General features: G+C 36.0%; 1 protein-coding gene across 4 annotated transcripts in view; it reads right to left on the reverse strand.

Moving 5' to 3' along the window:
* Nucleotides 1-1,266: 1,266 nt before the first annotated feature.
* KHDRBS3 (KH RNA binding domain containing, signal transduction associated 3) overlaps nucleotides 1,267-26,767 on the reverse strand; it is an 81,489-nt gene continuing 55,988 nt past the window's right edge. For 3 of the 4 annotated variants that reach the window (XM_088535142.1, XM_088535131.1, XM_088535150.1), the window contains 3 exons: nucleotides 19,878-19,960; nucleotides 7,113-7,171; nucleotides 4,565-5,167 (listed from right to left, as the gene is read on the reverse strand). In XM_088535142.1, coding sequence (XP_088391268.1) covers nucleotides 5,076-5,167; nucleotides 7,113-7,171; nucleotides 19,878-19,960 — 234 coding nt within the window. In that variant the 3' untranslated portion in view covers nucleotides 4,565-5,075. Of the gene's footprint in view, nucleotides 1,494-3,617; nucleotides 3,675-4,564; nucleotides 5,168-7,112; nucleotides 7,172-19,877; nucleotides 19,961-26,767 lie in introns of those variants that run through there. The other variant, XR_015913947.1, reaches the window with a different exon arrangement.

Consider the following 26,767-nt stretch of genomic DNA (forward strand, 5'->3'; position numbering starts at 1 on the left):
ATAGCAGTCCACCACCCAGGAGTGAAAAGCTGATGTTTTACTCATTAAATTGTTCTTATCACTCCTCAAATGGGACAAAATTGTATTGTCTGGTCCAAATTACAGCTAGTGAAATTGCATTGTTTATCTGAACTTCTATAGTATTTATATACAATTTTTACACCTGGTTAGCATTTAAAACATTAGTCACGATTCCATATCAGAGGTTCCTGCCTATCAGTGTGAAGGGAATCCATTATTCACTTTCTTAAATTTCACTTTTATTTCAATAATCACTATCTACTGCTGTGGAAGACATTGCAGAAATCCAGTTGTAGTACAGCAAAACATGGTGGGAAAACATTTCAGGATTATGAGAATAACTGATGAAATTGCGCCTTCAGTGTTCAAAGTTAAAAAGTAAAGACAGACCTTTTCATGCTACAAAGCTTTTTTTTTTTTTTTTTTTTTTTAAACAGCCTATTAAAAATGGTATCATATTCAAGCAAGATACTTGATAAGTGTCAAGAATAAGCCCTCAAAAAAAAATCAGAAAATATCAATGTATGTTGAAGATGTGGTATTTGGTGTGAAGAAGCCAGTAAATAATATTGCTCTTTTTCCACAATAAACATAAAGGAGAGACCCCCAATGTATGCTCTTCTGAAGACGAATGAGATTTGGTCAGATAGAAAAATACACTTGAGGTATGGGATGACACTCATGCTTGGAGAGCAGCATTTACAAAAAGAGCGCAAAGAATTAAATTATCAGAAGTTTATTTCTGTAACAAATTCTCACAGCCACGATTGATATAAAACAGAAAGCATCGAGGAAAAATGACTGTTTAATACAAGATTTATCAGAGCATAAAAGCCTCATCCAGGATTCTACCACTAGAAAATGTGTCACTGTATAATATTAGAAGAGAAAGCATTTCTATGCAAAGACCAAGTGAAAGAGAATAAGCGGCATAATACGGTCAACAGGGATTAAAATATGTTCATATTATATAACAAGTTGCTGAAGGAAATGGAAGTTGGAGTATTATTTCTAACCAGGAGGCTTGTTCTGAGAAGGCCTGTTTACATTCGGCTAGTAAGAAAAGCTTCAGCACTAATCTTAATTCTTAACTTATCCATGTGGCTCATACATTAGGCAAGCTACTTCCAAAAGCACTGCTGAACTTCAGACATGGGACTTCACACATTCTCTCTGTCTCTCTCACACACTTGCTGCATAAGGCTAAAAAGGAACATGAGGCTGCATTATTGCTTCGTACGGGAATTGACATGAAAAATTCTTTATTGAGCTCCAAACAAAACACTGTTGAGTCACTAACCAGCTACAAGTTTATATACAGTTTTTGAAGAAGTGTATAATGTTATACACTTTAAGGCTTTAGTACAAGAGATACAGAATAGGATTTTCATACTCCGAAGCCAGTCTCGTTGCCTAGGTACGCTGACAAGTACAATGCTCTAAGCAGTCCATAATTAACGTGGCAGAAGTCCCTGAAAAAGAGCAAAATGCAATTTATTTGTATACATGTGGAGATTAATGATTACTGATTCTCTGGAGACTGCCAGACTGCAAGCAGTGGGATCAGGCAATTAAGGTAATAAATGTATGTAGATTTATGGAAACCATTGCAGAAACTGTGCTGCCACTAATTCAGTGCAAACATGACCAAAAGCTGCTGTTCAATAAAGATAAATTAATGATCTGATTAATTACAATGATTATCATATTTGTTTGACCAGTAGATACACAACAGCTGACCAGCAAAAAAACCCATGATATTCTACTAGAATGGATGAGTGTTTCTAGCTAAAGTTTGTTGCAATAAAGGAAGGCCGATTTCTACACCGAGAAAAATAGCATCTTTTTAGGTTATTTTTCTCCTTCTACAAAATCTAACAAATTCCATTTCATAGGTTAATCTAAAGAGGAAACAAATAAATCCCCAAGCACAAATGCAACAACAGAACACAAGGCTAACACATGTTATTTCAGGAACTGTCAAGAGAAGTCTTGTATTGTAAATTCACAGTTTCTAAGATTATCTAAAGGCAGCTGTTAGGACTGATGTAATTCATTTTATACACACGTATAAGACAAGCACTTACATAAACTTTAAAAAAAAAGAGACATAAAAACAGATTTTTCTTAGCAGAAATAAGATGGACGAGTGTGCAGGATTTGAAGAGGGGAGACAATAGTTTTGCAATTCATACCGTGATATTACGATAAAAATGCAGGCAACTGTTTCTTATATGTATCACAGATTCTTAAATTGATTAAAATATTAGAAATCATTGGACTCGTGTTAACCTTTTGGTCAAGTTGGGCCACATTTACTAAAGGGGGCACCGCCTGGCACGCACTACGTGCAAAATCCGGAGGCTTTTTGGGACACAGCAGCAGTGAGATGGCAGAAAAACAACACTATTCAACTCCTCCCTACAGCAGGGACTATGGAAAGTTGTCATTAGGAAACAGGAGCTGGATAAACACTCTAGCAGGCTGAAGTCACTTCCAATTCAGTCATTCCTCTATTACTCATCCCTGCTACTCAGTACTTTAGATTTAAAACATTGTGCTTCCTCATATACCGTTTATGTAAAATTCTGTGTTCACCAATGAAGACTTTGTGGCTTATGTAACACTCCCTGATATTATGCAGCTTTGAAGATGTCGACAGAAAAATCCCACCAGAAAGATGTAATTTAGCATGATCTATATAATCATTTTGCTGCAGCAGCTCTAGCCTTACAATCTTATTGAAAGTCCATAGAGTCCTAGGGGAGAGTAATCTGATATGACCACTGCTAAACTTTAAAAGGTCCTTTTCTTCAAGCCTTTAATAATAGTCTCAAAATTGTTCTAAAGCCACTTTGTGCAAATGGTTTTCTGTCTGTCCATGACAGCAGCCACTGTGGTATCCATAATCAGTGCAATGTGCAACTTTCCAAAATACAGAGCGCTAAGGCACAAATTTAAAGGCACTGGATTCCTGAAATTGTCAGGAATAATTACCACTCCAAGCAGAAAAATAAAAAAAAACCTTTAGTCTGAGCACAAGCACAGCCAAATTATTTTATACTTTATGTATTAATCGGAAACAGTAAGGCAAGCTTTTCTACAGCTAATGTCTCTCGGTGGACGTGCCCTCCTTCAGTTGTGCTAAGTCCAGTCTACTTGTGCAGAAATGGTTGCATAAAATTATGTTCTACAAAATGCTTTCTTCAGCTTTGTCCGACAAGTTTACAGACAAGTTTGCTGACTGGATTAAAGTTCTCATTGAACACCACTAGCATAAAATTGCATTCATTTTCTCACCTTTAATGAAACTACCTAGTCACCTGAAATATAATCAAAGCTAAGTGTTTCTTTCCAATTTCCAATCAGGTGCAGGTAAATTGTAAGCACCAAAAAACCGCAGTGTCCACACATCAGGGTAGTTTAATGTCATATTGCTTTTTAAAGCTCCTGTAAAATCAAAGTAGTCAATTTTGATTGGTGTTGGGCTCAACACCTTTAAGAATTACGCAATTAAAGACCTGCGTGCAAAAATATTTAAGCACCTAATTGAAAGACCCTTTATCTCAATTTCAGAGATGATTAAAGATACCTACCAAAACATGAGAAGATTAAGGTTTTTGTTCTCCTGGTTCTCCAAGGAGTTGGATTTCCTGACAAGAGGAAAAACAGATTTACTAAATATGAAATACTTTCAAATAAAAACTGAAAAAAATGCAAATTAACTATAATTAAAAGAAACTTAATGATTAATAAAAAAGCATTAAATAACATTTGTAAGTTACATTTAAGTTACTAGAATTTATGGAAAAAGAATATACTACAAACTGTTGGTTATGAGGTTTTACATTTGTTTAATAGGGAATAGTTTGTCCAAATTAAACTAACTAAGCTAAGGTTTTTTAGATTACTAGCACAGATTGAACGTTTTAAAAGGAGAATTTAGGTGATCTTGAGGCCTTCCCTAAAAGCTGAAATGAAACTAAGTTGTATTCTCCCTGTTTTTATTGGTTATATAAATTGAGATTAAAATCTTATTTGATTTATTTACCTTTGCAAATGAAGACCGTTTTAAGGGTTACACATCCTCTGCCTCTGACGAAAGCGACCTCAATTAGTCAAGTCAGAAAGTCTTTAAAAGCTTTGTGTTTATTGCTTCCAGCACGGAGCGAGGTGGTCATTAACGTACCAAAATTCTCATAAAAATTCCAAAGTTGCACTATTGAAAAAACGCTCAACAAGATGAAAACTAGTCACATCTTTTTCAGAAAATTCATTAGCTATTTTTAACCATTTTTAACAAAAATATTTTGATTTAATGTGGCACTCAGTCAGATCCATACCATTTGGATACTTTAAACATCATTTAAATCTACTGTGAGTATATAAGTGTACATTTAGGTTTATACCATTTTTTAAGGTGTGCAATGTTTTAATATGAGCCTTTTATGCTGATCATTGTTAAATGGATTTCTCCCTGTTTACTACTATTTATGAAGTTTTATTATAAAAATAAAGCATAAAATTAATCTCACACACACTGTTTTTCTTTCAAAAGTTTATTTAGTATCAAGCAAGGGTAAAACTTTGCTTAACACTACAGAACATTTCAAGACTCGAGTTACAAAATACCACATTATTTGCATTTGTACTTTGCTTCCCTTTTTACGCATATTTGCAAAGAGAAATACTAGCAAATGGCTGAAAATAAAAACTAAAAACTAAACTGTTGAAAACCTTTAAAATAAAAGGTTACGCTTATGTTAAAAGAATGGACTAACATATTTAGTAAACCTAGTTTTTAACACTAGTTAATCAAAGGTTATTTTTTGATTGCCTATTTTTCAAATACAGTTTGGAAATAACAAAATTCCTTGTTTTACATATCTTTCTGTCCAAGTTGTTCTTTCAACAACATATTTTAAGTTCAGTCCATCCATTCAGATTTTTAAGCTCTTTGATTTAATAAAAAGGGATTGTTCATAGAAAAAATTACTTTGAACAGTATACAGGACTGGTGAAGATTGGATATTTCACAACATCAGACAGTACAATCAGTATCTGGCATATGGCTGGTCTCTGTAGACTCCTTTTGTTGTCCTTGCTGAAGGTGCCTTGTGTCTTGAATTGGTCCATTCTTCTTGCCCTGCAAGTAGCAAAAGCAGAGTTAGACTTCCATGTTCTTGGAGATACTCAAGTTTTTGGTCATTTAATTGTGAATTAATGTATTTACTCGCAATCTTAACTGGAAATCTGGGTATTGCAATAGAGGCCTGCATAAGCTACCCACAGAGCTCAGTGGCACAACAGTGGGCAGTGACAGCACTGACACCCTGTTTAGGTGCCTGGCATTGCGCTGGGTCTGCTTGCTGCATACAGAAAGGCCAACTATAGCAGCAGACTGACCATTAGGAGGATCTGAACCAAATACGAGTGAATGAACAATCCTCAGGCATGAATTTGAACAGAAACACTGGAACAAGACTCAGGGGAGTTTTAATTACTTACAGCCAAAATCAGAGTATCAGAGCCTTGGTAAGGAATCACAAAAAAAAAAAAAAAAAAAAAAAAAAAAAAAACCCACACTTGAAAAGTGTATGTACTTCTTGTTCTGCTATTTTTTTGGGAAAAGCAGAAGTTCTTGCTCAAGTGTCTAAGTGAATCCTGTGCAATCCAGAATAGAGGTGGAAGTGAGAAGTCCAACAACTTGATATGATCAACGAAAATGTAACATCACCTTTTCTGTTGAATAGAAAGCTAAACAAAGAACCCCCTGAACTTCTCTAAATGAGCTAAGTAACTCCCTGAGACACCTCAAATCAGGTAACAGGAACTGTACAGCAGAATAAGTTCCACAGTGAAAAGTCTGCAATTTGTCTTATATAGTACAATCTATGTTTTTGCTCTTAAATCAACCCTACCTACATGAGGTAGCTTTGAGTGCTTTTTCCTATCAATTTTCCATTAAGGAAATAATCAGATTTACACTGGCTAACATTTTATTTTAATGCTTAAGAGATTTAAGGCATATATCTACCAAGTCCAATTGAAAGTGTGACAGACAGAGGAACTTCAAGTGACCTCCTCTTTTGATGAACTGATCTGTTCCCTTTAGCAAACTGAATTAATTTAAGTAGATGACATTAAGCAACCCTCTGCATTAAATGCATTTATCAGGAGAAAAATCTCAGTTGAGATAACTTTTCCACAGGAAACACTGCAAAATGAAGTTTAAGAAATACGCCATAGAATACTTTCTTGTGGGTACAAAAAGGTCTCTGTGATATCTATTACTCAGAAGCACAACTCTCATTAGTTACTAGCAATCCTCCTGCACTGGAGGCTCTTGAGTGATCAACAATTCTGTTTCTCTGATCTCTAGCCAGAGACTTAACATTTATCCCTTAAGCAAAGGTGCCTTTTAACGTGCTTCATGCTTCTAATCCATAACACGTTTCTTTAATTAAACCTGTCACCACTGCACTTCTGTTTCAAAAAAAGTAATTTATCTCACTGGCATATGCCTTTTGCTTCATTATGTATTTGTTTTGTCTCTGTATGAGTTACCTACTGCCCTTATGTCTATTAGCGACCTAAAGTACTTTCATAACCTTTACATAATGGCTCCCTGCTTGATTTCATGAGTGCAATTTAAAAGTGAACTAATACCAAAAGAACCTGCAAGCCTAAAATGTACTCAGGTAGGCCCTGATGCAGCAGAGAACTTCAGCATGTCCTTAGCTCATACCACCAGCTGTGCCCCACTAGAAGCATTGCCTTTCATGGGTGAACAGCTCCTGAACTCAGGCCATGCATCCCTGATATTCTCTTAAGTAACACTGAATGCTGTATGAAAAGAGTACACAAGTGTACTTAAAACCCCAGGACTGCCCCACTTTCACCATTAGAGTATCTAACAGAGCACAAACACCTCTTGCTCCATTTGTCACAATAACCACAGGTGGAACAATGTGTCAGGAATCCTTGAGCAGCAGTTACCCTGCAAACTTTCTTCAGGGAGACTTTTTTGGTTATACTATTTCTTCAGAAGCCTTTCCTACTTCAGCCACACAACTCATAGCGCTACTCACCGTAGGAGTCGTACGTATCTTCACTCAGTCCATGCCCATAGTCGTAGTAATCTGCTCCACTGTAGGAGGAGAGGCAGAGGGAGTAGGAAGAGAAAATGGAACAAGATGTAACAGTTACAATTTGAAAAATAATGCTTACCATCTCCTTCCACCTTGGAAAACGATAAAACCTGAAAGACGTGGACATGTCCTGCACTGGGGAAGTCTAGCGCTCAAGCGACACAATGGCAGCCTACGACCTATTTATCTATTAACAAGAAGCAAAGCTGACTCTAGAATTATTTACACTGAGCCCCTGGTGCATAGTGCTAAATGATGCTGTGGTTTTTTTTACACTGGTGAAAACTTGGAAAATGAACATGAACTCAAAAGCCTCATACACCTCCAACAAAAAATCTTTTGGTGAAGTGCATTCAAGCTACAAAGACAAGGAAAACTCTGGACGTTTACTAAAAAGTGTTATTAAATCAAAAACACAGTTGATTTCACTCTTCCCTGAAGAGATATGAACTGTTAAATATGAACTACTTAAATGGTCTAAGTGTGCCAGTGAAGAAACAGTAGTAAGATTAGGTGTTGAATGCAATTCCTTTGCTTTGCACACTTCTCTGCTCACTACCTCTCATTGTCTAGTATTTTGCCTTTGCACCTTTCTTCATTTGGACAAGTCTATTAAAAACAGATTCACTTTTAACCACAGCAGTGAGTTCAAAAACCCATGGTAAACAAAGACAAGGGACAAGCAACATACTGATCTGAGGAAAAAACGCTGGGTCCGAGGTCTAGTCTTCAAAACAAAATGAATATGCAAAGACTATCATTTTAATAATGAAATGACAACAGGAACTTCAGAGTTTAACAAGTATCTGCAGCAGCTAGAATTCAAGAATCTATAGTAATATCATAGTCCATGCGCTAAAACAGCCTTTGAAATTCATTATGAGGCTTAGAAGGAGATGATACTCAACAACAGACTATGAAAAAACTCTTGAGGCTGCTTTTAAGTGGAAACCAATTTTGTAACTTTGACTTACTTCATAATGACATTTTTATTTATATTAAAACCACTGAATAGAAACCCCAGGACAAGCCTTATTCCACGTTACTTTTCCATCATGTTTTCATGTTTCTTATAGTAGCTGCGGACAGCCCTTATGCTACTTAATAGTCTAGGTACATCAAAGTTTATTAAACATGCTTGAAGGACATCAAAAAAAGTCTCTAAATTTGTTGTGTTTATAAAAAAAGACATAAAGATAAATGATTGTTCAATATCCCATATCCTGATCAGGGTTTATATTTTGAGAAGAAATAATCTGCAAACTGATGGTACCAAATCTTTAACTTTAGACCAAGAAGGAAATCAATTTAGCATATGATCACTAACAAGCAATTACCAACATTGACAAAATGTTCCTAACCTAAGATTGATTATTAACATGAGTTAAAAATCAGAGAGAAAAAGGAAATTTATAGTCTTAAAGTTAGCAGGTAGAACTTTTCTGTAACACAAGTAATGTCTAAATGACAATTAATCTGAACAAAATTACAAGACAGACAGATCACTTGCTTTTCAACCAACAAAAGTTTTAAATTACAGGAAATAATCCAGACTAGAAGAATGAACATCCTAGTGTCTGCACATGCACACCCAAAAATGTGAATATTTGTTATTCTTAGCATATGAACCAACATTTTAAATAAACTGAAAATAAAACCACCTAGACACTATCTATGGTTTGTCAGCCCATGCAATGCAGACTAGTAACAAGGACAAAATTTGATGAATAGAAAATAAATAATTTTGTCCTGAAGCAGCTCAGGGATAAACAATCTTTATTCAGACAGTTAAGAACTTAAAACTGACACTGACTATCATTCCACACAGTATTTGATTATTTATTTTAATGCTGTCATCTAGTTTAGAAATATATAGCAGCTGAGCCCTGTTGCTGTATCTGTCAATCCTGTCAGAATTACCTCAGCAGGATTTCATTTCATAGACCTAAAATATCTATTAAACAAAAAAGAGCTGGTTTTATGGAATGTAAACTGCAAAGCAAAAACTGGAATGGAGAAAAACATTTTGCTTACTCTGAAAGCATACCATGATCCATCTTTATTAGTGGACAGAACCTTTAGCATTAATAATCTGTCCCAAAAGTACAAATTATAATTTTACATCAGTAAAGCAAAAGGACTAGAAAGACCTAGCCTAGCAGCAGATGGAAGCACTACCTGAAAAAACATGCATGAATTACTGTATTTATTATATTCAGGTGAGTTTTAGGTGTTTTCATAACCATCAAGGAATACAAGTATAACTGACACTGGAACATCAATTCTGAAACACATCTTCTGTATACAACCCTTGTTTGTATCTACTCAAATTTAATGCCTTTTTTATTCTCATGCCAGCACAAGGTCTTTGCTCAATTTTCTTTCCCGACAGACCAAAAAGGAAAAATATTCTTCGATTCTCCCACGTCAACATAAAACCCAGGAACCTCCCAATCCACTTAGTAGTACAAAGGGATTAGAAAACAACAATAAAATATGCTGCTTCTAATTGCTGAGAGCTGGATGTTAATCCTGTAATGCTTAGAGAAAGTGTGAAGTGAGGCCTAAGTGGTTTTAATGCACCCAAGGGGAAAGAGTCTGCTCTCTCCAAGCAGCAGCTTGAGATCCAGTTGAACAAGCTCAGATTCTTGCACTGCATTGCTGAGAAAGTAAAGCCTTAGAAGAGCTGTTTTCCCCCATTAAACAGAAGACTGAGTATCTACCTGCCAATTCCTTAGGAGCATTATGCCTTGTGACAAACACTAACTTAGAGGTATTCCAGATAAGCTCTCCTAGAGTCCAACCCAACTTTCTCAAGCTTTTCTATCAAACTGATGATTTGAGAAAACCAAGAACTACTTTTAAGTCTTAACAAGAATCTCATATTCATACGCTATTAGCTTTTTTTCTATTGGGTTATCGGTGACAGATCAACAGAACAGTTGAGTTCCAAGATGCTAACGTTCGTGCAGGTGTCAGAATAATTAACTAAGCTATTTTTGGGGACAATCCTAGAATCAGCATGTCAACCGCACGTTGTTGATCTTCTGTAGTATTTGCATTAACTACATGAAGACAGACAGAATATATTGTGACTAATGAATGTGATTGACACAGCCCTCTACATCAGGAATCTTCTCATATGTATTATGCTATTTCCACATTTGACAGTAGTATGACAGGGAGCCTGACGGCTACGAGGAAACTAAAAGCTCTCTGCTGCAAGCTTGTAGTTCAATGCAAACACCCAGACTGTAGTCATCACCAAGCCTGGTTACTGGATTTCTAAGCACAAATTGAACCTGTACTCTTCCGTTCCTAGGTGTTAAAAAAAAAAAAAAAAAGTTTCTTTTCAACCACTTCTTAAATTGGTCAAAAAATACGTATTTTTCTTGGGCATACTGATATCAGAAGTAGCTTGGGAGTTGATCTCTTTAGATACAAGTCAGGGCATGTTTTCAGAGAGACCTAAGAAAGCTACTAAACAGAGAAAGGCACCCTTAAGAATAGCTACACAAGCATCATCACAAAGATATGACACAGAACAGCAGCAAGGAGCAAGAATAAATGAGTGAGGAAATTGGATCAGTCAAGGTCTGTAATAATCACATCTGAACAGAACCTTTCCACAAGGACAACACTTTTTGCTAAGTTCCTATCAGCTTTTCAGGCTCAACTGGTTCTGATTTCAAAAAAACATCTGTCAACAGTAAGAAGGAAGAAACGTGTCCCAAATGTTATTGTTAAGACACCTACTCACTATAGCAAACCTTCTCATATCCCCAAAATCTTCTGGAACTGAGTTGAATATCTGATCTTAATGCTCCAGGCAATTGTTAAAAAAACGTAGATTTAGCTCATCTTTTAGTATGGTAGCATAAAATCAGGAAATCAAGAAGAAATCCGTGCTTTCTTGCATCTTTCAGAAAAAGATATGTAATGCCCAGCTCTGCCACTTCTTGGCACAACTATACTGGGATAAGCTACCCTTATACCCCTGTGTCTAAGTTTATTCCTCAAGAAACTGAGAGACAATGATCTAAGAACAATTGAGACCTATATGGGAAAGCTTTCTAAAATACAAAAATATACTGTGGTATTTTATGCGGTTTGAGGGAGGTGATCCTGCCCCTCTACTCAGCCCTGGTGAGGCCACATCAGGAGTATTGTGTCCAGTCCTGGGCTCCACAGTACAAGAGGGATGTGGAGCTGCTGGAGAGAGTCCAGCGCAGGGCCACAAGGATGATCAGGGGCCTGGAACATCTGCCCTGTGAGGAGAGGCTGAGGGAGCTGGGCCTGTTCAGCCTGGAGAAGAGAAGGCTGAGAGGGGATCTGACCAGTGTCTATAAGTACCTCAAGGGAGGGAGTGAGGAGGATGGTGCTGGCCTCTTTTCAGTGGTGGCCACCGACAGAACTAGAGGTAACGGCTACAAATTGAAACACCAAAAGTTCCACAGGAACTTAAGGAGTTATCCAACTATCCAACTTAGCTATCATTATTTATGAACTACTTTATGGCTATAAGTTTCATTTTTGTAGAAAAAAGCCAAACATCTTCAGACACATCCGTGTTCCATCACTACCAGGTGCAGAACTATGTCCATCTATATATTTCTAGCAGAAGACTAGACTTTGTCCTCACATTAGTAGTTTTACCAGCTGAAATATCCCATTATTATTGCCTGGGAACACCACTCATGTCTCATCTTTTAGTATAAGAGGCTAATGGCAAGTACCAGCAGTGGCTCAAACACACCACATACACCAGGCTTTCTCTCAGGAGCATCAGTAGCAGGGAGCTACAGCTTTATGTTGAAACCATAAGCAGAATACAGAGAGCAATTCGTTCCCAAATATGGCAGAGGAACAAAACTTCAAACATTTTCTACAAACAAAAGAGCATCAACAAAAACAAAAAAGCAAGTCCAGGACATACATTAACTATCTGGCTTGGTTCAATAAGACCAAACTCAGGTCATCCCCACATCACATTTCTCTGATTTGCAAAGCTATTATGGGATGGGTGAACTAGATCCATGACAGAAAAAAAAAAAAAAACTAAACAAGAAGGTTTAAAATCCAGGGGTGCACCAGATGTGCTCTAACCCCTAAAATTGACACAGAAATCTGAACCAACATGAAGACTGAAGAAGGATGCTTCAACAAACAAGGCCATTCAGGACAAGGGAAGCAGCAGAGACTAACGATAATTTGACCAGTATTGGTCAAGGACTTGTAAGAGTGCCCATTGCCATATGGGAATGAGGGTGGGCAATGTATTAAATCCATGTCTTATCCAATCAACCTCTTGATTATTTCTCTCAGATCCTACATGAGATGTTAAAGATTTGAGATAACATGTTAGATTGGAACACAAGATAAAAACATGCCCTATAAAACATCATCCCCAAAACGTGCACAGAGAGTATGTCACCATTCCATCCTTAGAAGTATGACTTGGTAAGAAATACATCATGTCTTTCTAATTTAGTAAAGGAACACAGTACAGATTTCAAACTTTCAATATAAATTTGCTCTTACTCATGAGTGGGAATTTAAAAGGATTTAAGAAATTATCATTCCATCAATTCCATCAATTCCATCAATTTTATGTGATCATTCAAAATAATAAAAGTGCCATCAAATAATGCACTTGGTTAAAGACAGTGTTTAACTGCTTTTTGGGCTAAACTTAAAGTCTGTGCAGACCACAAAAGCGACACTATGTTTGAGATTGCTGCTGCCTTCCTACTGCCCCTTACAAGACACAAGCAGGGTTTGAGTCTTATCTCTCCAAGGACCATAAAGCAGGCGACTTCCACTTATGCAAAAACAGAATCTCAGTGCAGTTCACTGCCAAGACTTCAGATGTCTCCTTCTGTGGACTCCACTATTTTGTATCCGCATCTATGCTCCAAATGTATCCTGTGTTGCTCTCATCTGACATGATTATTCCACAATAAACTATATTTTCTGATGGATACTGAGTGTTTTGCACTCTTTGGCATTTGAATGATGCCAAAACGGCACATAAAGCCACAATTCCCATGTCCCAGACTTTTTTTTTTTTTCTGTTAAGAAATAAAGTAAAACTCAAGGTGAAGAAACAAAATAAATTCAAAAAGCTTTTCTGCAACTAAATCGCCCTTCTTCAGTGTTGCCCAATTAAATGCATTATTTCCTGCCCACAGTGAAAGGCAGCATATCATTTCCTCCCCAGTAAGCTTATCAAAGAGTTCAGGATAGTCTATAAAAGATAAAATTGCAATTTTCCACTACTTCTAGTGAGCAGTTGCAGTGTGTTGACTATCAAGCAGCAAAAGTGTCAAATTTTCATCAACAAAAAGGGATTCTGGCTACCTGAGCTGAGGAAACCTGATTTCTCCTGCACCGGTGCCATGCAACTGAGGCACTCGCTAAGAAAGAGCTTCCAGTGAAGTTCCTTTTGCAACCTCAAGAGCAGAGAAATAAACATGCCCTCTGCACATTTTTCAGTCTGAATTTGTGATGCTGCACTTCCTCTAATCACAGAGACTATGTAGCCTCGTCCCTATCTGTATTTCTTTTAATGATATTTGTAGAAAATTACTCATTATGACATTTGCAAAAATATTTAAGTTCATAAGAAATGAACTTCTAACATTTGGCAGCCTGATTATCTGCATGCTGTATCCAAAGACCAGTGATTATTGCTAGAGCATCCTAAATCCTAACTATTGGCCACTTACTCCAAAATGTGTCTTGTCAGGTTCTTTTTGCTACTTACTAAACCCGATTTCTCTTACCTCCATTATCAGGGCTTAAGCTACCTTTGTGAAAACATACTCCAATTAAATTGGAACCCCTCATAATTAAGATATTTTAAAACTATGACTAAAAAGTCACTATTAATCTACAATATTGTATTTGTAATCACTTTTTAATGAGTTTCTCTCCTTATTAAAAGCTTCTTAGAACAAATATCCTCTTCTTGACCTAACCTTTTCTTATGACTTCAGTTGTGTAGTCAACCAAGGAAAAATTCCTAAATCCTACCAATATTCATCCTCTAATTAGGGTAATTCAAACACACAGGTTTAAAAGGTTGCTTAACTGTTTAAGTCATTCATGTGAAAAAAGTAGAACAAAATCCTTCTTCTGCATTGCCCAAATAGTTAGAGTTTGACGTTAACTATACCTATCCTTAAATGCTTTGAAAACATGTACAAGATTCATTTAAAAATAAATTTAGATACATTTAGATACAAGAAGTGATACAGAGAATTATTCTGGAGATGTTATAGTGGTTTCCATTCATTATACTCAAATTGCCTTAAGTGTATTCCTGTTGAACAATTTTGCAGATCAGTGATTTCTGCAAATAAATTTTATTTGAATTCAAACTGGTGCGTAAATTCACAATTAAAAACATCTGTGCTGAAAGGGCAATGTTGAATACTCTATCTTGTCACAATAGGTGAAAAAGGAAAAAAAAATCAAACTTAAAAGCACTACATCTGAAGGACTGCAGGAAACCTTTTCCAATAAAACGGACACGCAAATTTCCACAGGCAGCAGGGATTTTCAAACTAATTCATTCCCAAAAATATGGAACTAACTTTCGGTTAAAAGATGCATTATTCTGTGAATGCTCAGAGGCTGGATTTGTACAGGGTTAAACACGCCAATAAGCCATGTACCAGTTGCACATAAGCAACAAACGAACGGCAAAGTTCTGGACGTGTTCACTATCACAGGGAACTACTGCGGCTCAGATTCATTTATGCACAAGTCAGAAAATGGAAAACAAACAGATACTAGCATTAAAATCCAGAGAATTACACCTTGCAAAGTGACAGCAGCAGACACTATTTTGCATATAATGCATATTTACTTGCCTTGGAAATGCATGATTACTGACAAACTTAATACATATTTAACACACTGAGCATTACAAGCAAAACGTTAGGAATTTACTTTTATACACCACTTACAATACCTCCGTGAACTAGTTTCTTATCAATATGCTCAGCACTTTATTAAAAATCATAACCTTATGAACAGTAAGCTACATATTACTAGGAGTAACACGGGTATAACTACGGGAGACGTCAGTTCTCTCCAGAATTTCAGACTATCTTGACTGGATGGCTCTAAGACTTTGGGCAACTTGCTCTAATTTCCACGTCTTTCATTTGGGTGCAACCTGAAGCAACAATGGCTATTTTTACATACACAGGAAAGTGACTGAGAAACATCGGATGCTCAAGCCAACCTTCAAGAGAAGGCTAGAGCATTAACAATCCAGTGGGGAAAACAGAACAGTGCAGAAAACAGTAGTAAATCCTAATCTTTCCCTTTTATATCACTGTCTAGATTAAATACTCAATAGCTTCCGCAACTCAGAGAAGGTGAAGTCACCCAGACTGTTTATCTAAAGCTGAAAGATACTGTGCATGAACACCCATTTCAGTTACATTACTTTTTCCTCCTGGAAAGATTCAAGGATAGAGATAAATTACAATTAAATCCCCAATGACTACATTGTCACATGAACAAATCAACATTTTTTTTTCCCCTAAACAGACGCAGGATATGTTACACACGCCATTGTGTCTATGGTTGTGACTCTACTGCAGGTAAAAAACAATGACACTAATAAAAAGCACCTTTTTCAGGAAAAAGGTTACGTCATCTAGTTGTAAATACTAGTAGAAAAGCCTGTAAAACATTCCTTGAAACTTCTGCATAGTCTAAGGCAGACAAATAGGGTCTCTTATTCTCAACATTTTGGGGGTAAAAATATTAGAGACTACGTCTTTACAGTGAACTTAAAAGCAAACAGCAAACCTTTAAAGCTGCTGGAGAGGTAACAGGCACTCCCTTTCTTAGCAACCTTGTCACATAATCTGAATTTTAGTAGCAAACCTCGTTCTCTGGCATGTTAACTCACTGCAGCATCTGTCACTGCTATGAATGGTTGATCATAAGTACCTCTGTAGTCATCTCAACGCTATTAAGCAGATGGCAGCGCTAAATCCAAATGATGTAGTACATCTCCCTAGTGGACTTTGTTTCCATACACTACCATTATTCTGCAATTCCTCCGTGATAAATCTTATGTATTCTGGAGAACATTAAACAGTGAACTGACAGGGCCAATTGATTTATTGGCACCCGTATCCCTTTGCCCTATTATTGTCTTCAAACACTTGTGTGGATCATGCAAGCAGCCTCTAAGGGACAAAAATAACTTTCTTAATTTGTATCACAGTATTTCAGAGATTTAAAATGAATAGATTTTTTCTTCATACAAAAATGTTTAAATTAATCTACAGATTTAAATTAAGACTCAATTCAATCCTCTTAGTTCCCTCCATAATATTCTTTGAACTTTCATAATAGAAATGCCCTAGTCTTAACATCAGACCATTAAGATAAATCCAAGCAAAGGATTACAGTCCAAAAGGGATCTGAGAAGTCCTTTAGGCATCAGTTAGTTTTTGTAGGTAACCACATATGCAGGTTAAAAACTGCATGCACAGAACAAATGCCAGCACCGAGTGCCACCATAGGCAACTGGTTTGGTGGCACTTCACATGCACAAGCCATGTTTTACCCCAAGATTGCAACCACAATGTCCAGCATACAACCGTACGTGTTAAACTACTGCATATATATATATACACACATATGTAGGACAGCTATCGTTAAAGAATTACTGCCTCTGCAATGCAAAACCTCAGAAAAGCCTCTCTACTGGTGCATGGTAGGATAAATTTCAGTCTTTGTGCTTCCCTTAGTTTGGTGTTCAGGGTGATTCCATGACCACAGCTTTTTAGAGTTTTCTGGACACACTATTCAGGTGAAACTGAACTGTCTGGTGGCCAATTCAAAATGACCTGCTAGACTGATTTTCAGAATTTAATATTTCATTTAAAAAAAACTTTTTAAACAAAAATACTGAACAGCTCAGTTGATCAACTATGTTAGCCAGCATTTGTAGAGTTTTCATCTATCACGTCTCTTCTAAAAAATATGGACATCACCATTCAAATTTGATCCAGATCTTAGAGATATCTTTTTAAAGTCAATTTAACATGAAAAATAATTACTTTAGAAGATATCCCCAAGCAGTATTTGGAGCTTAGTAATATAATAAAAATTAATTGTAGATTAAAAAATGTTTCAAAGTACAATTATATATATAAAGTTCATAAAGCATGCAAAGCCCGTGCACAGTATGTTAACCTTCATATCTGAGCATATCACCCTATCCCAGGCTCTCTGATTTGATAATTCTGGGGAAATATACTGGACAGAAGCCTGTGGAAAATCAAAAACAACTGGCTCCACTCTATCAGAAACATGAAAATAGTCTTGTGAATCCAAAACGAGTTTCCTGATACTGAGGAACAGGGATATTATATATAGTTAAACTAGTGTAAATAATAAATTAAGAACCATTTGTGGAGTTTCCGCATTAATAGTGAAAAGTTAACTAAACTAAAAGATATGCAAGGATTTTGATTCCTTTTTCCCCTCCCCTATGGAGGGAAATAAATTGTTTCACCTGCTAATCAATAAAGGATGCATTTTAAACATGTAAATGTCCTCTTTGCTCAAATGTGTTTTCCTTTCACACTTTGAGGGCAAAGCATCAAACTGATATATAGCTGAAATTGGAATACAATTTTCTCTCCCAGAATTTGCTTCGCAGTAAAGACGTTGTAATGCACCTAAATGTGATAAGTAACTCTCAGTGGTTCCAAATGACATTTTGCAATATGGGCTATTTGATATTCAGATTCAAAGACAGGAAAGCTGCTCTAGGTAGCTCAGATGGCTGCTTATAGTTATTACTTTTTGCCTGCCAATACAATCCTAAAATTATTTTTGCCAAGCCAGAAAAAAGAAGTGTTTGTACCATGTGAAAAGTGTACGGGTGAGTCAGTTGTGTTTCTTTTCTTTCACTTATGATTAAAAAAGCAGCAATCATTCAGGAAATAATAAATTAAAAATCTAAATAGATACACTGTGAAAATAAAATATCTGTGTTATGATATGCTTCTTTCTACATCAGGCTAGGAATACACTTTATGTATTTTTACATATAAGTAGTAAGGATGATGTACATTATGTACAATAATAAAATTTACTTCCTTGGAAAATTTGCTTTTCGCTAATTTTAGCTCAAAGGAAGAAAAAAGCCTTCTTATGAAAAAAGTAAGTATTGTTTCTAGTTTTGGCTCAGTCTCTTTGGCTTGGTAATGAAATTCAAACGTTTGCATGTAATAAACCCTTCTACCAACACTAGAAGTAGTAACACAGAAGAGAATTATCAACATAAAACTTGGTAATTTTGGGGGAAAATTAGCAGCAGCTGCTCTCTGAATGCAAAATTCTATGGAGACTCAGATATTGGAGGTCTTCTACTGCTGTTGTCTTAGCTTATATTACTGTAAGCTTCTGAAAATTGATAGACGAGGCTCAGGAGTAAAGTATCAGTAGGGAGAGTATGACTATCATTATGATCAGAAACTTCAAAGCAGTTTACAACAGTGACAATACTTCAATATTTCATTAAATTTTACCTTTTTTTAAAAAAATCAGATACTATTCAATTCCATAACAATATTTCAGTTGGGTGCATCAGCAACCAAAGCATTTCCCAATTTTGAGTCTAAAGGAATTTGTCCTCTACTGTCTTGGGAGCAGAGTTCTGTATTTTTTCAGATGAGGCTACAGTGAGAAGAGTTGTCTTAAACATGTTTAGCAGAAAGTAAGTTTTCAATGACATTACAAAAGCTACTACTGCTCAAATTATGAAGGTTTGCTCTGGGAAGGGAAAAAAAGGGAATAAATTATTGTCAAGTAAAAAGTGCACAAAAGTTTTCTTGTTTAAGGATGTGCACATTATAACTACTTCATCATGGTACCATCAGCCAAGCCACTAAAACTGTCACTTATATTTGCCATTAAGTTTTAACTATGACTTAAGACAAGGAAGTGGTTTATAATTCACTGCATCTGGTTCTTTCATCATTAAAAACTTACACAAGAATTTGCCTTGCATATCATAGAATTTAGATTCACAGACTTTTTAAAGAAAGCAAAATCTTAAGAGAATTAGACTACTTTAAAATACTGTAGGCAAAGTACAGTGGGAGAAAGACAGGTGGCAAGAGATTCAAATTCATTACCCAAGGGAGCTGAATATGTATATTTTTATAGCAAAGTAAAATATTAAGGTAAAATATTTGAATATAGCCATGTTTTGAAGGTGCGAAAATTCCACGAGCTCTGTATTTCACGTTATTTTACACTTTTTAAAAAGTGATCCTTTCTAGGCAAATGTTAGTATCTTTTTGTAATAAAGAAGCCCCTATTATCCTCCTCACCCCCAAAACAAAAACAAACAAAAATACTATCAGCCTCGATGAGAAGAAATAATAATAATAAAAAAACTATTTCCCAAATTAACTTCATGAGCTGCTAAAAACTGATTTACAATCCAAAATACAGAATTTTCGTCCTTACAAGACACCTATTCCTATTTCATCACATTTGCAACACTGTTTTGATACTGGGTTTATAAATAGCACTGGAGATCACTTATAGAAAACTCAAAATTCTTGAGGTTAAAATCATTAGCATAAGTGAAATAACTTTCTAACTGTAGATTATTTCAGGTGTAGTTAAAGCACAAACAAGTCTCAAACTTACCTTTGTGCTTGGGCGCTATAGCTGTTATCATAGGAATCGTAACTCTGTTCATCGTAAGCAGTCCCATAACCATCATCATACTCCTGAAAGGATGGAAAAGAAAGGCAATATTAACCTTAAGCACACGCTAGAAACAAGAAAACTACTTCTAAAATGGAAAAAAGAGTGCTTTTCTAAAATAGCCTTGTTCCAGAACACACAGACAATGAAGTGGCAAAATCTTAATATTATTAATACTTAACTAACTCCACCTAAAAGGCCACCTACCTTTAATATATTATGTATTTTTAGCTATTGGAAGACACATGCTTGGAAAAACAAGAGAATTTTTAAACAAACACTATCTTTTGTTTTAGTTAAGAAAACCACACTGGCTTATATAGGAAAAAACAATACAGATAACCCTACATATTTAAATTTGTAAACTTAAAGAAACTTCTTTGGGAATCAAAACACCCAAATAATATCATGACTTATGTAGCATATCCTTAATTTTGGAGATGAAATTCAATATTCACACATAGACTACAAGTGGGAAAGGCAATGAAACTGCCTAGAAATAATGTCTGTAAGAAACACATCTTTAACTTCTTTCTTCTGCCCTCTGCATACACTTAAACTTGTGGGGTTTCAGCATTCAGCACATTATCTAAGGCATTACTGAAGGACTGCAACTCAGATCTTCCCAAAATAGCACTAGATTTAAATACCTGGTTGAAATAAACCACATTAACTCCTGGAGAAAAGCTGCATAGGAATTTGAGCAAAGGTAAATACTTGACAATAAAATGTGGAAATCCAATGAACTTAACTTACAATTTGACAATGAATCTGAGTTAAGTGAGTTAAAACTAGCATTTCCTTGCTATTGATCCTTAGAAATGATATGATGAAGAGTTAGGAAACCTAATCTAAACATCTCACAGGCCTTGGTGGATATTTGGGGTATCTCATCCAGTTTCAACAAATGAGGTGAAAGTTTGGTGAAGATACTTTTCATGGAACTGGGTCTCTTTTCAAATCAGGCATCAACTTACAAATTTGTATCTGGAGCTAGAATGGTGCTTTCAGAATATGTGTATGCATCAACTCTGTCAAATTAGGATATAGTTTCACAAAAGAACAATCCCTCTCCTGCAAAAACAGGCTTCTTTAATAACTGAAAATTATAAAACTCCTGGTATCGGTAAGGCAAGGAATACCAAGCTGATGGATTACAGGGTAGAACACCATACCACCTCCAGTGATTCAAACCTGGCAACTTTCTAGATATCAGAAGGAAAGTCTTCCACAGCAGGAAGAGCCAAGGACAGCCTTGAAGCTAGAGAGATGAAGCTGCAAAATTTTTGTCTTTAGAAGTGTTTTGGAGGAGGTTGTTAGATTTTAATAGCATCTTTCCCATAACTGGAAATGGCTCTCGTGGAGGCAATTTCCTAGGCAAGTTCCCATCAATACTACCCATACCACTGCCACATCAACAGATAGGATTGTCCCAGGCAATGGTTAGCAGAAATATGTCTATGAAAGCTTTGAGGCATAAATGAGTGACAGCCCATCAGTAGGCCTACAAAAAAACAAGCTTTGATTTAAATGCTGATGAGGAAACCAAGGGAAGGTCCCATTTGAAGAGCAAAAATCATCTTTCCTTTGAATAATACATTGTCCTGAAGCTAAGAATTAGGATAGTACTTTAGCATTTTCTCTCCCATCTGATAAGGATATGGATTTTTCTTGATAAGCCACACACCAAACCCAGAACCATTGCCTCCTGGCAGTTATTATGAACAAGCACTTTATTACTTATTGATGCAATACAGAGACATCTGTTAACAGCACAGACATTGATGAACAGCAGAAGTCATCTCAGACAACTTGTTTGCTCTGTTCCAGAACATTTCCATGACATTTGGTCTCCTTTCAGCAGATCTACCAACTGTGACCCATCCATCCATCCAAAACTTAGTATACACACACATCGGTGACCAGAAGTAGAGGATGCAGATTAACCTTTTCCCTTACATTTTAGGAAAGTTTTGCACGAAGGTGTTCTTGGAGAACCAGGCAATCAATCCTTTTAATTGCAGTTATGTTAGCTGTTTTACTAAAAAAATTATCATGAAATAAAAAGAAGAAAGATTACTCTGAAGCTGTGGTATATTTGACTTCTAACAGACAAAAAAAAAAAAAAAAAAAAACAAAGGAACAACCTAAGCTTGAAATAGGAAGGGCCTTATTAGGCTAACAATGAAAGCAGCAGAATGAAAGTAAAGTATCTAAACTTTAACTAGAAAAAATATTTGGTATCTAGCTTTAATAGGTAGGATTCTTGTCACTTTGGGTTTAAGAACACCAACCTGGGCTGTTGCCATTGCCATAATCTACTAAGGTAGAATTGTCAGTTCTTCCAGTCTAAGTACAGTATTCCTGTATTTATACTTATAAAGAACAAGACTATATTAAAAAAAACTGCAGGCAAAAACAGGATGTAAAAAATAAGAGTTGCTTTCAATGACTTGTTCCACTAAGAGTTAAATGATCCAAATTCCAGAGCATTTGCTACTATGAACAAATCCCTTAAAATAACAATTATGCAGAGGCTGCTCAAGCAGCTTCAGAGCTTTAACTCAGTATGGTCTGACATACTAGTTTCTCTCCATCATACAGCATTTGAAAACTTTCCCTTTCAAAAGGTTGCAATAAGGTAAACCAAGGTATTTTACACATTTGATGGTTTCCATGAATGTTTTCTCCAACCTTACTTGGTATCTATGCAAAATATTGCTCCATTATCTGAAACATAATGATATAAAATACTGTGCTAATCTGAATGAAAATAACTTTTTTGCCATTTACTTACAAACATAATGGAAGCTACAGAAGAAAACTTTGTTATGGAAGAGCTGAGCACACTTAAGTATAATCACTGACAGGCACGGTTATAGTAATTTCCTTCTATAGCATACACAAATTGCACCTCCACAGTTTTTTCTCTGCTGAGTTTCCAGGACATGTTCTAGACATTTATTTAGACTTCCAAAGTATTTAGTTTTTTACTTAAAATCATTTTTTTTCATAAAGTTATACCTACCACACGCAATATACCTGCCTCCTGTCCTCTCAAAGTAGTTAGTAATTAATAAATGGTAAGTAGTGAAGTTACATTTGCTCTCCTAGCTCAAAAGAAATCCCTAAATCATTTAACTTATGGAGGGAATAATTTTATTTCCATTACTCACTATTCAACTACTTAGGACAACCCCAGAAAATTCTCTCATGAGATTTAGTCAAATATGCTTTAAAGCTTACATTTACAATACATAAAGGAAAAAATGCATATACTGGTCTGAAAATGCCACAGTACTCTTAAAATAGCATGGCTTTCCCACAGAACATTCAAAACACCAATAAATACTGCATTGACTTCTGCTCATTTCAATTATAATAATTCCTCCAAAATAACAAAACAGGCAGAGAGATCTTCTGGACGGTATATGGAAGGGATATAGCTTGTAAAACAGCTCCAACCTGGCTCACATAGCCTTTGCTAAGCCAAACTGCAGGAATCAAACCACCTCAGAGAAAGTTTGGGCCTACAGTTGTCCCAGGGATGCTGCCTGCAATGGATTTAAATCTCAGAAGTGGAGACGAGCCCTGGTACCCGGAATCATTCAGTGCGAAGGGTGAAAATTTTTCATCAACAAAACTAAAAGCAATGTGTAAATATGCACACTTCAAATGTATTAAAGGCTAAATTACTATCACAGCTCAAAAGCTAATGAAAGTAACGACAGAAGTTTTAGACCAAACTTCTACAACTAGCCAACACATAAATCATGGCAAGTCTTGCTCGTCTGGATTTCTTTCTAATAATTAAGTACTTAAAGTATACTCTTGTTCATGGAGAATAGGAAATGGTGGCTTTAAATTATAACCTGCTGGCAGTGACAATGACAGACTAGTATTTGGTCCTTCTTTAGGTGGAATTAACAATGTTTCAAAGAGGACAAGACAAAAGCAGGTAGAAAAGAGAGGGTAAAAAGTTCCTTTTAACAAAAAGACTATTTGCAGTGCTGAGGAAGAAAAAGGCAAATCAATAAGAAATCAGTTTCCCAGTTCTCCTCAGCCAAGTAAATTTACCCAAAAGAATAAAAATGAAGGCTGTTATCACTACCACTAGCAGGGTATTTTTTTTTCTTCATCATTCTCTGAAATTAATACTTAGAACAGTAGCTTACCACAGAACACTGGTGGAATGCCTTCTGCTAAAATAAACTACCATATCCAAAAAAATGAGAGAGTGTACAGAGACTGAGTAAACAGAGTACACAGACTGACGGGGGGAGAATGAATGAGACTACATCAGCACAGCACAATAAAGAATATTTTCAGTCCATTACTATTTTAAAGCGAAGGAATAGCCGTTCTGGTGTGCAGAAGAAACCTCTTCCATCACTCAAATCACCGGGAATACAGGGCAATCAGAACTAATACCCTCTAAAGTCTGAGTGATAATAATAAGGATTTTGACCAAAAATATGCACAGACTAAGCTCTTATTTCATAAATTTTCATCTAGTTTCATTTAGGAGCCTGATGCACTTTCAGTCAGAATAAATAAGGTAAGTAGAACAAGAGAAGCACCGGTGTATTTTATCCTCATTCAGTTTTGGGGAAGATAAGTAGCAGCTAATGAATACAGGCAATGAAACTTAAACCAGGACAAAAAGTCTTTAAAAAAAAAAAAATGGTAGGAAAGAAGTGTCAGAATGACCAGCTAAAACTACCAGTTTAAATAACCTGCAATAAATAGAGAATAAATAAAAATACAGATAAGGTACGTTTGAACTTCAAAGTAGATGGGAAAGAAAAAAACAACAAAACACGCAACACTTTCACGTTGCCTTTGACAAAAGCTTTCTGTTGTTTTCACAGCCACAAAGGTCCCTGAGAAAATGAGATTCTTCAACTCCCCCCACTCTTCCCTCAAACAGGAAGGAAAATGTAGAAAAGTTTGAAACGAAACTAAACAAGTTGAAGGACCATTTAACTTCAAAATATTTTATTCTGAATTATTTTTGTTTATGTCACTCAGCTAGAAAATTTAATGAAAATATTGCTTTCCTTTCCCATTTTAAACAAATATAATAACCAAATTTACCTCAAATTAAAGAACAGTATTAACCCTTCTAATATGCTAAGTTTCACTATCTCCATTAAAAAAAAACCCCACACAGCAGATCTAATCAGGAACCCACATTTTCCATGGAGTCACTGAAAAATAGCATTGTTCCTTCAGCTCCTAGAGAATGGAGGTAGCTCAAACCCTTCTTTAGGAACAAAATAACTCCACAGTCAAGGCAACTAAGTGACATCTGAAATCGACTTGTTGCAAGGTAATAAAATTCTTACAAGGTATTGGGAATTCTTGAAATAATCAGAAGACAACAGTAAGTTAAAAGATGGTGCAGATCTCTTGCAAAATGAGATATTTATACTAGAACTCAATCCAGTTTTGAGCTTTTTCAAAGTCTTGTGACCTCTGTATTGGCCCTCCCTTCGCATAATTCCCTTTCCCCCTCTTCCTTTTTCCCCCACTGAGAAAGGATCATCAGCAAATAAAAAGCTTTCCTCCACCCCATACAGTATTCTTTTTTGTACAGATCTTCCTTATTCAGCCAAGAACAAGGAATGAGCAAATGAATGAGATACAAATGAGAAAAAAATAGTCTACTTTATAAACATTACCCTGTGAAATCAACATCCTCTTAATAGCTCCAAAGAAGTGCTTCAGGAGTACTTTATCCTAATTTTCAGCTTTTTCAGTATCTACAGTTGATCTCCACGAAGAGATAAAAAAGGATCCTGATGAGTCAGAATGGTGTCTTAAAGGGGTTCTCTAAAGCATCAAATTTAAGGTCAACTAAAATAGACCTCAGAGATTGCAAATGCCTACAAACTAACATTAATTGGGAGAATAAATGAAAAAGCACTTTAGTGCCTCAAACAGCAGCTCTTTAGGTCCTGAAAATTCCTTTACTCAAAATTCCTCAGACTAAACTCACCCACAGAGTGTGGCATTTTCTGACAGAAAAGGAGATATAGTTTCTACTTCTGGCCAATACCCAGCAGCTGCAGAACTGAGCCTGAATGCTTGAGACGAAAGTGAATTACTTTTCCATGATAATTTGAACCAGCTTTGGAGGAAGACACATTAAACGGGCTATAGGTTATTCAGTGGAATGGCTTGTAAATAAAAGACTCTTGGGCTTCAGTCTTTATATTAATGGATGCATTTGTATTTTATGAACAGACATGGGAGCATGAACCAGAGTCTGAATTTATATCTTTTCTCATTCACCACATGCACCACTGTGAGCATCACCCACTGCTGCTTCCTTCAGTTCTCCCCACTACATCTGTAAAACAAATGACCAAAACTCACTCCTCCTGAGGAGTTCTCAGCTTTACGAGGACACTCATTGGCCTGGTGGCCAGCACACACGTTGCAGAGCTGAACTTTCGTTAGGAGGACATACATGCAGCATCACTTCTGCTGCTTGTTTGGATATCACAAGCTATTAGAGTTATTTCTTTCATGTTCTTTCCCATGAGACGCAGGGATAGATTTAGCATTAAAAATTACAATAGGCTGAATTGTGAAGCACTGCTTTGTCCACCAATATTTCTGTAAATATAGTTCCTGAAGTGTGTTACTGGATGAGTATTTAGAACTTCACAATTTCTAAGTTTTAGGATCTTCCAAAATCAAACTGTAACTAAACATAGATTTTTAAAGATTAGATGAAGGTTGTTATCAGCATATGTTGTACATGCAAGCATTCTATGCACCTCTACTCAAATCTGTATCTTAACTTCAAAAAATGCTGGTTT

The sequence above is a fragment of the Tinamus guttatus genome, unplaced genomic scaffold (assembly GCF_059628265.1).
Source record: "Tinamus guttatus ecotype Peru unplaced genomic scaffold, ASM5962826v1 Tinamus_guttatus_pri_ptg000038l, whole genome shotgun sequence".
Classification (NCBI taxonomy): Eukaryota; Metazoa; Chordata; class Aves; order Tinamiformes; family Tinamidae; genus Tinamus; species Tinamus guttatus.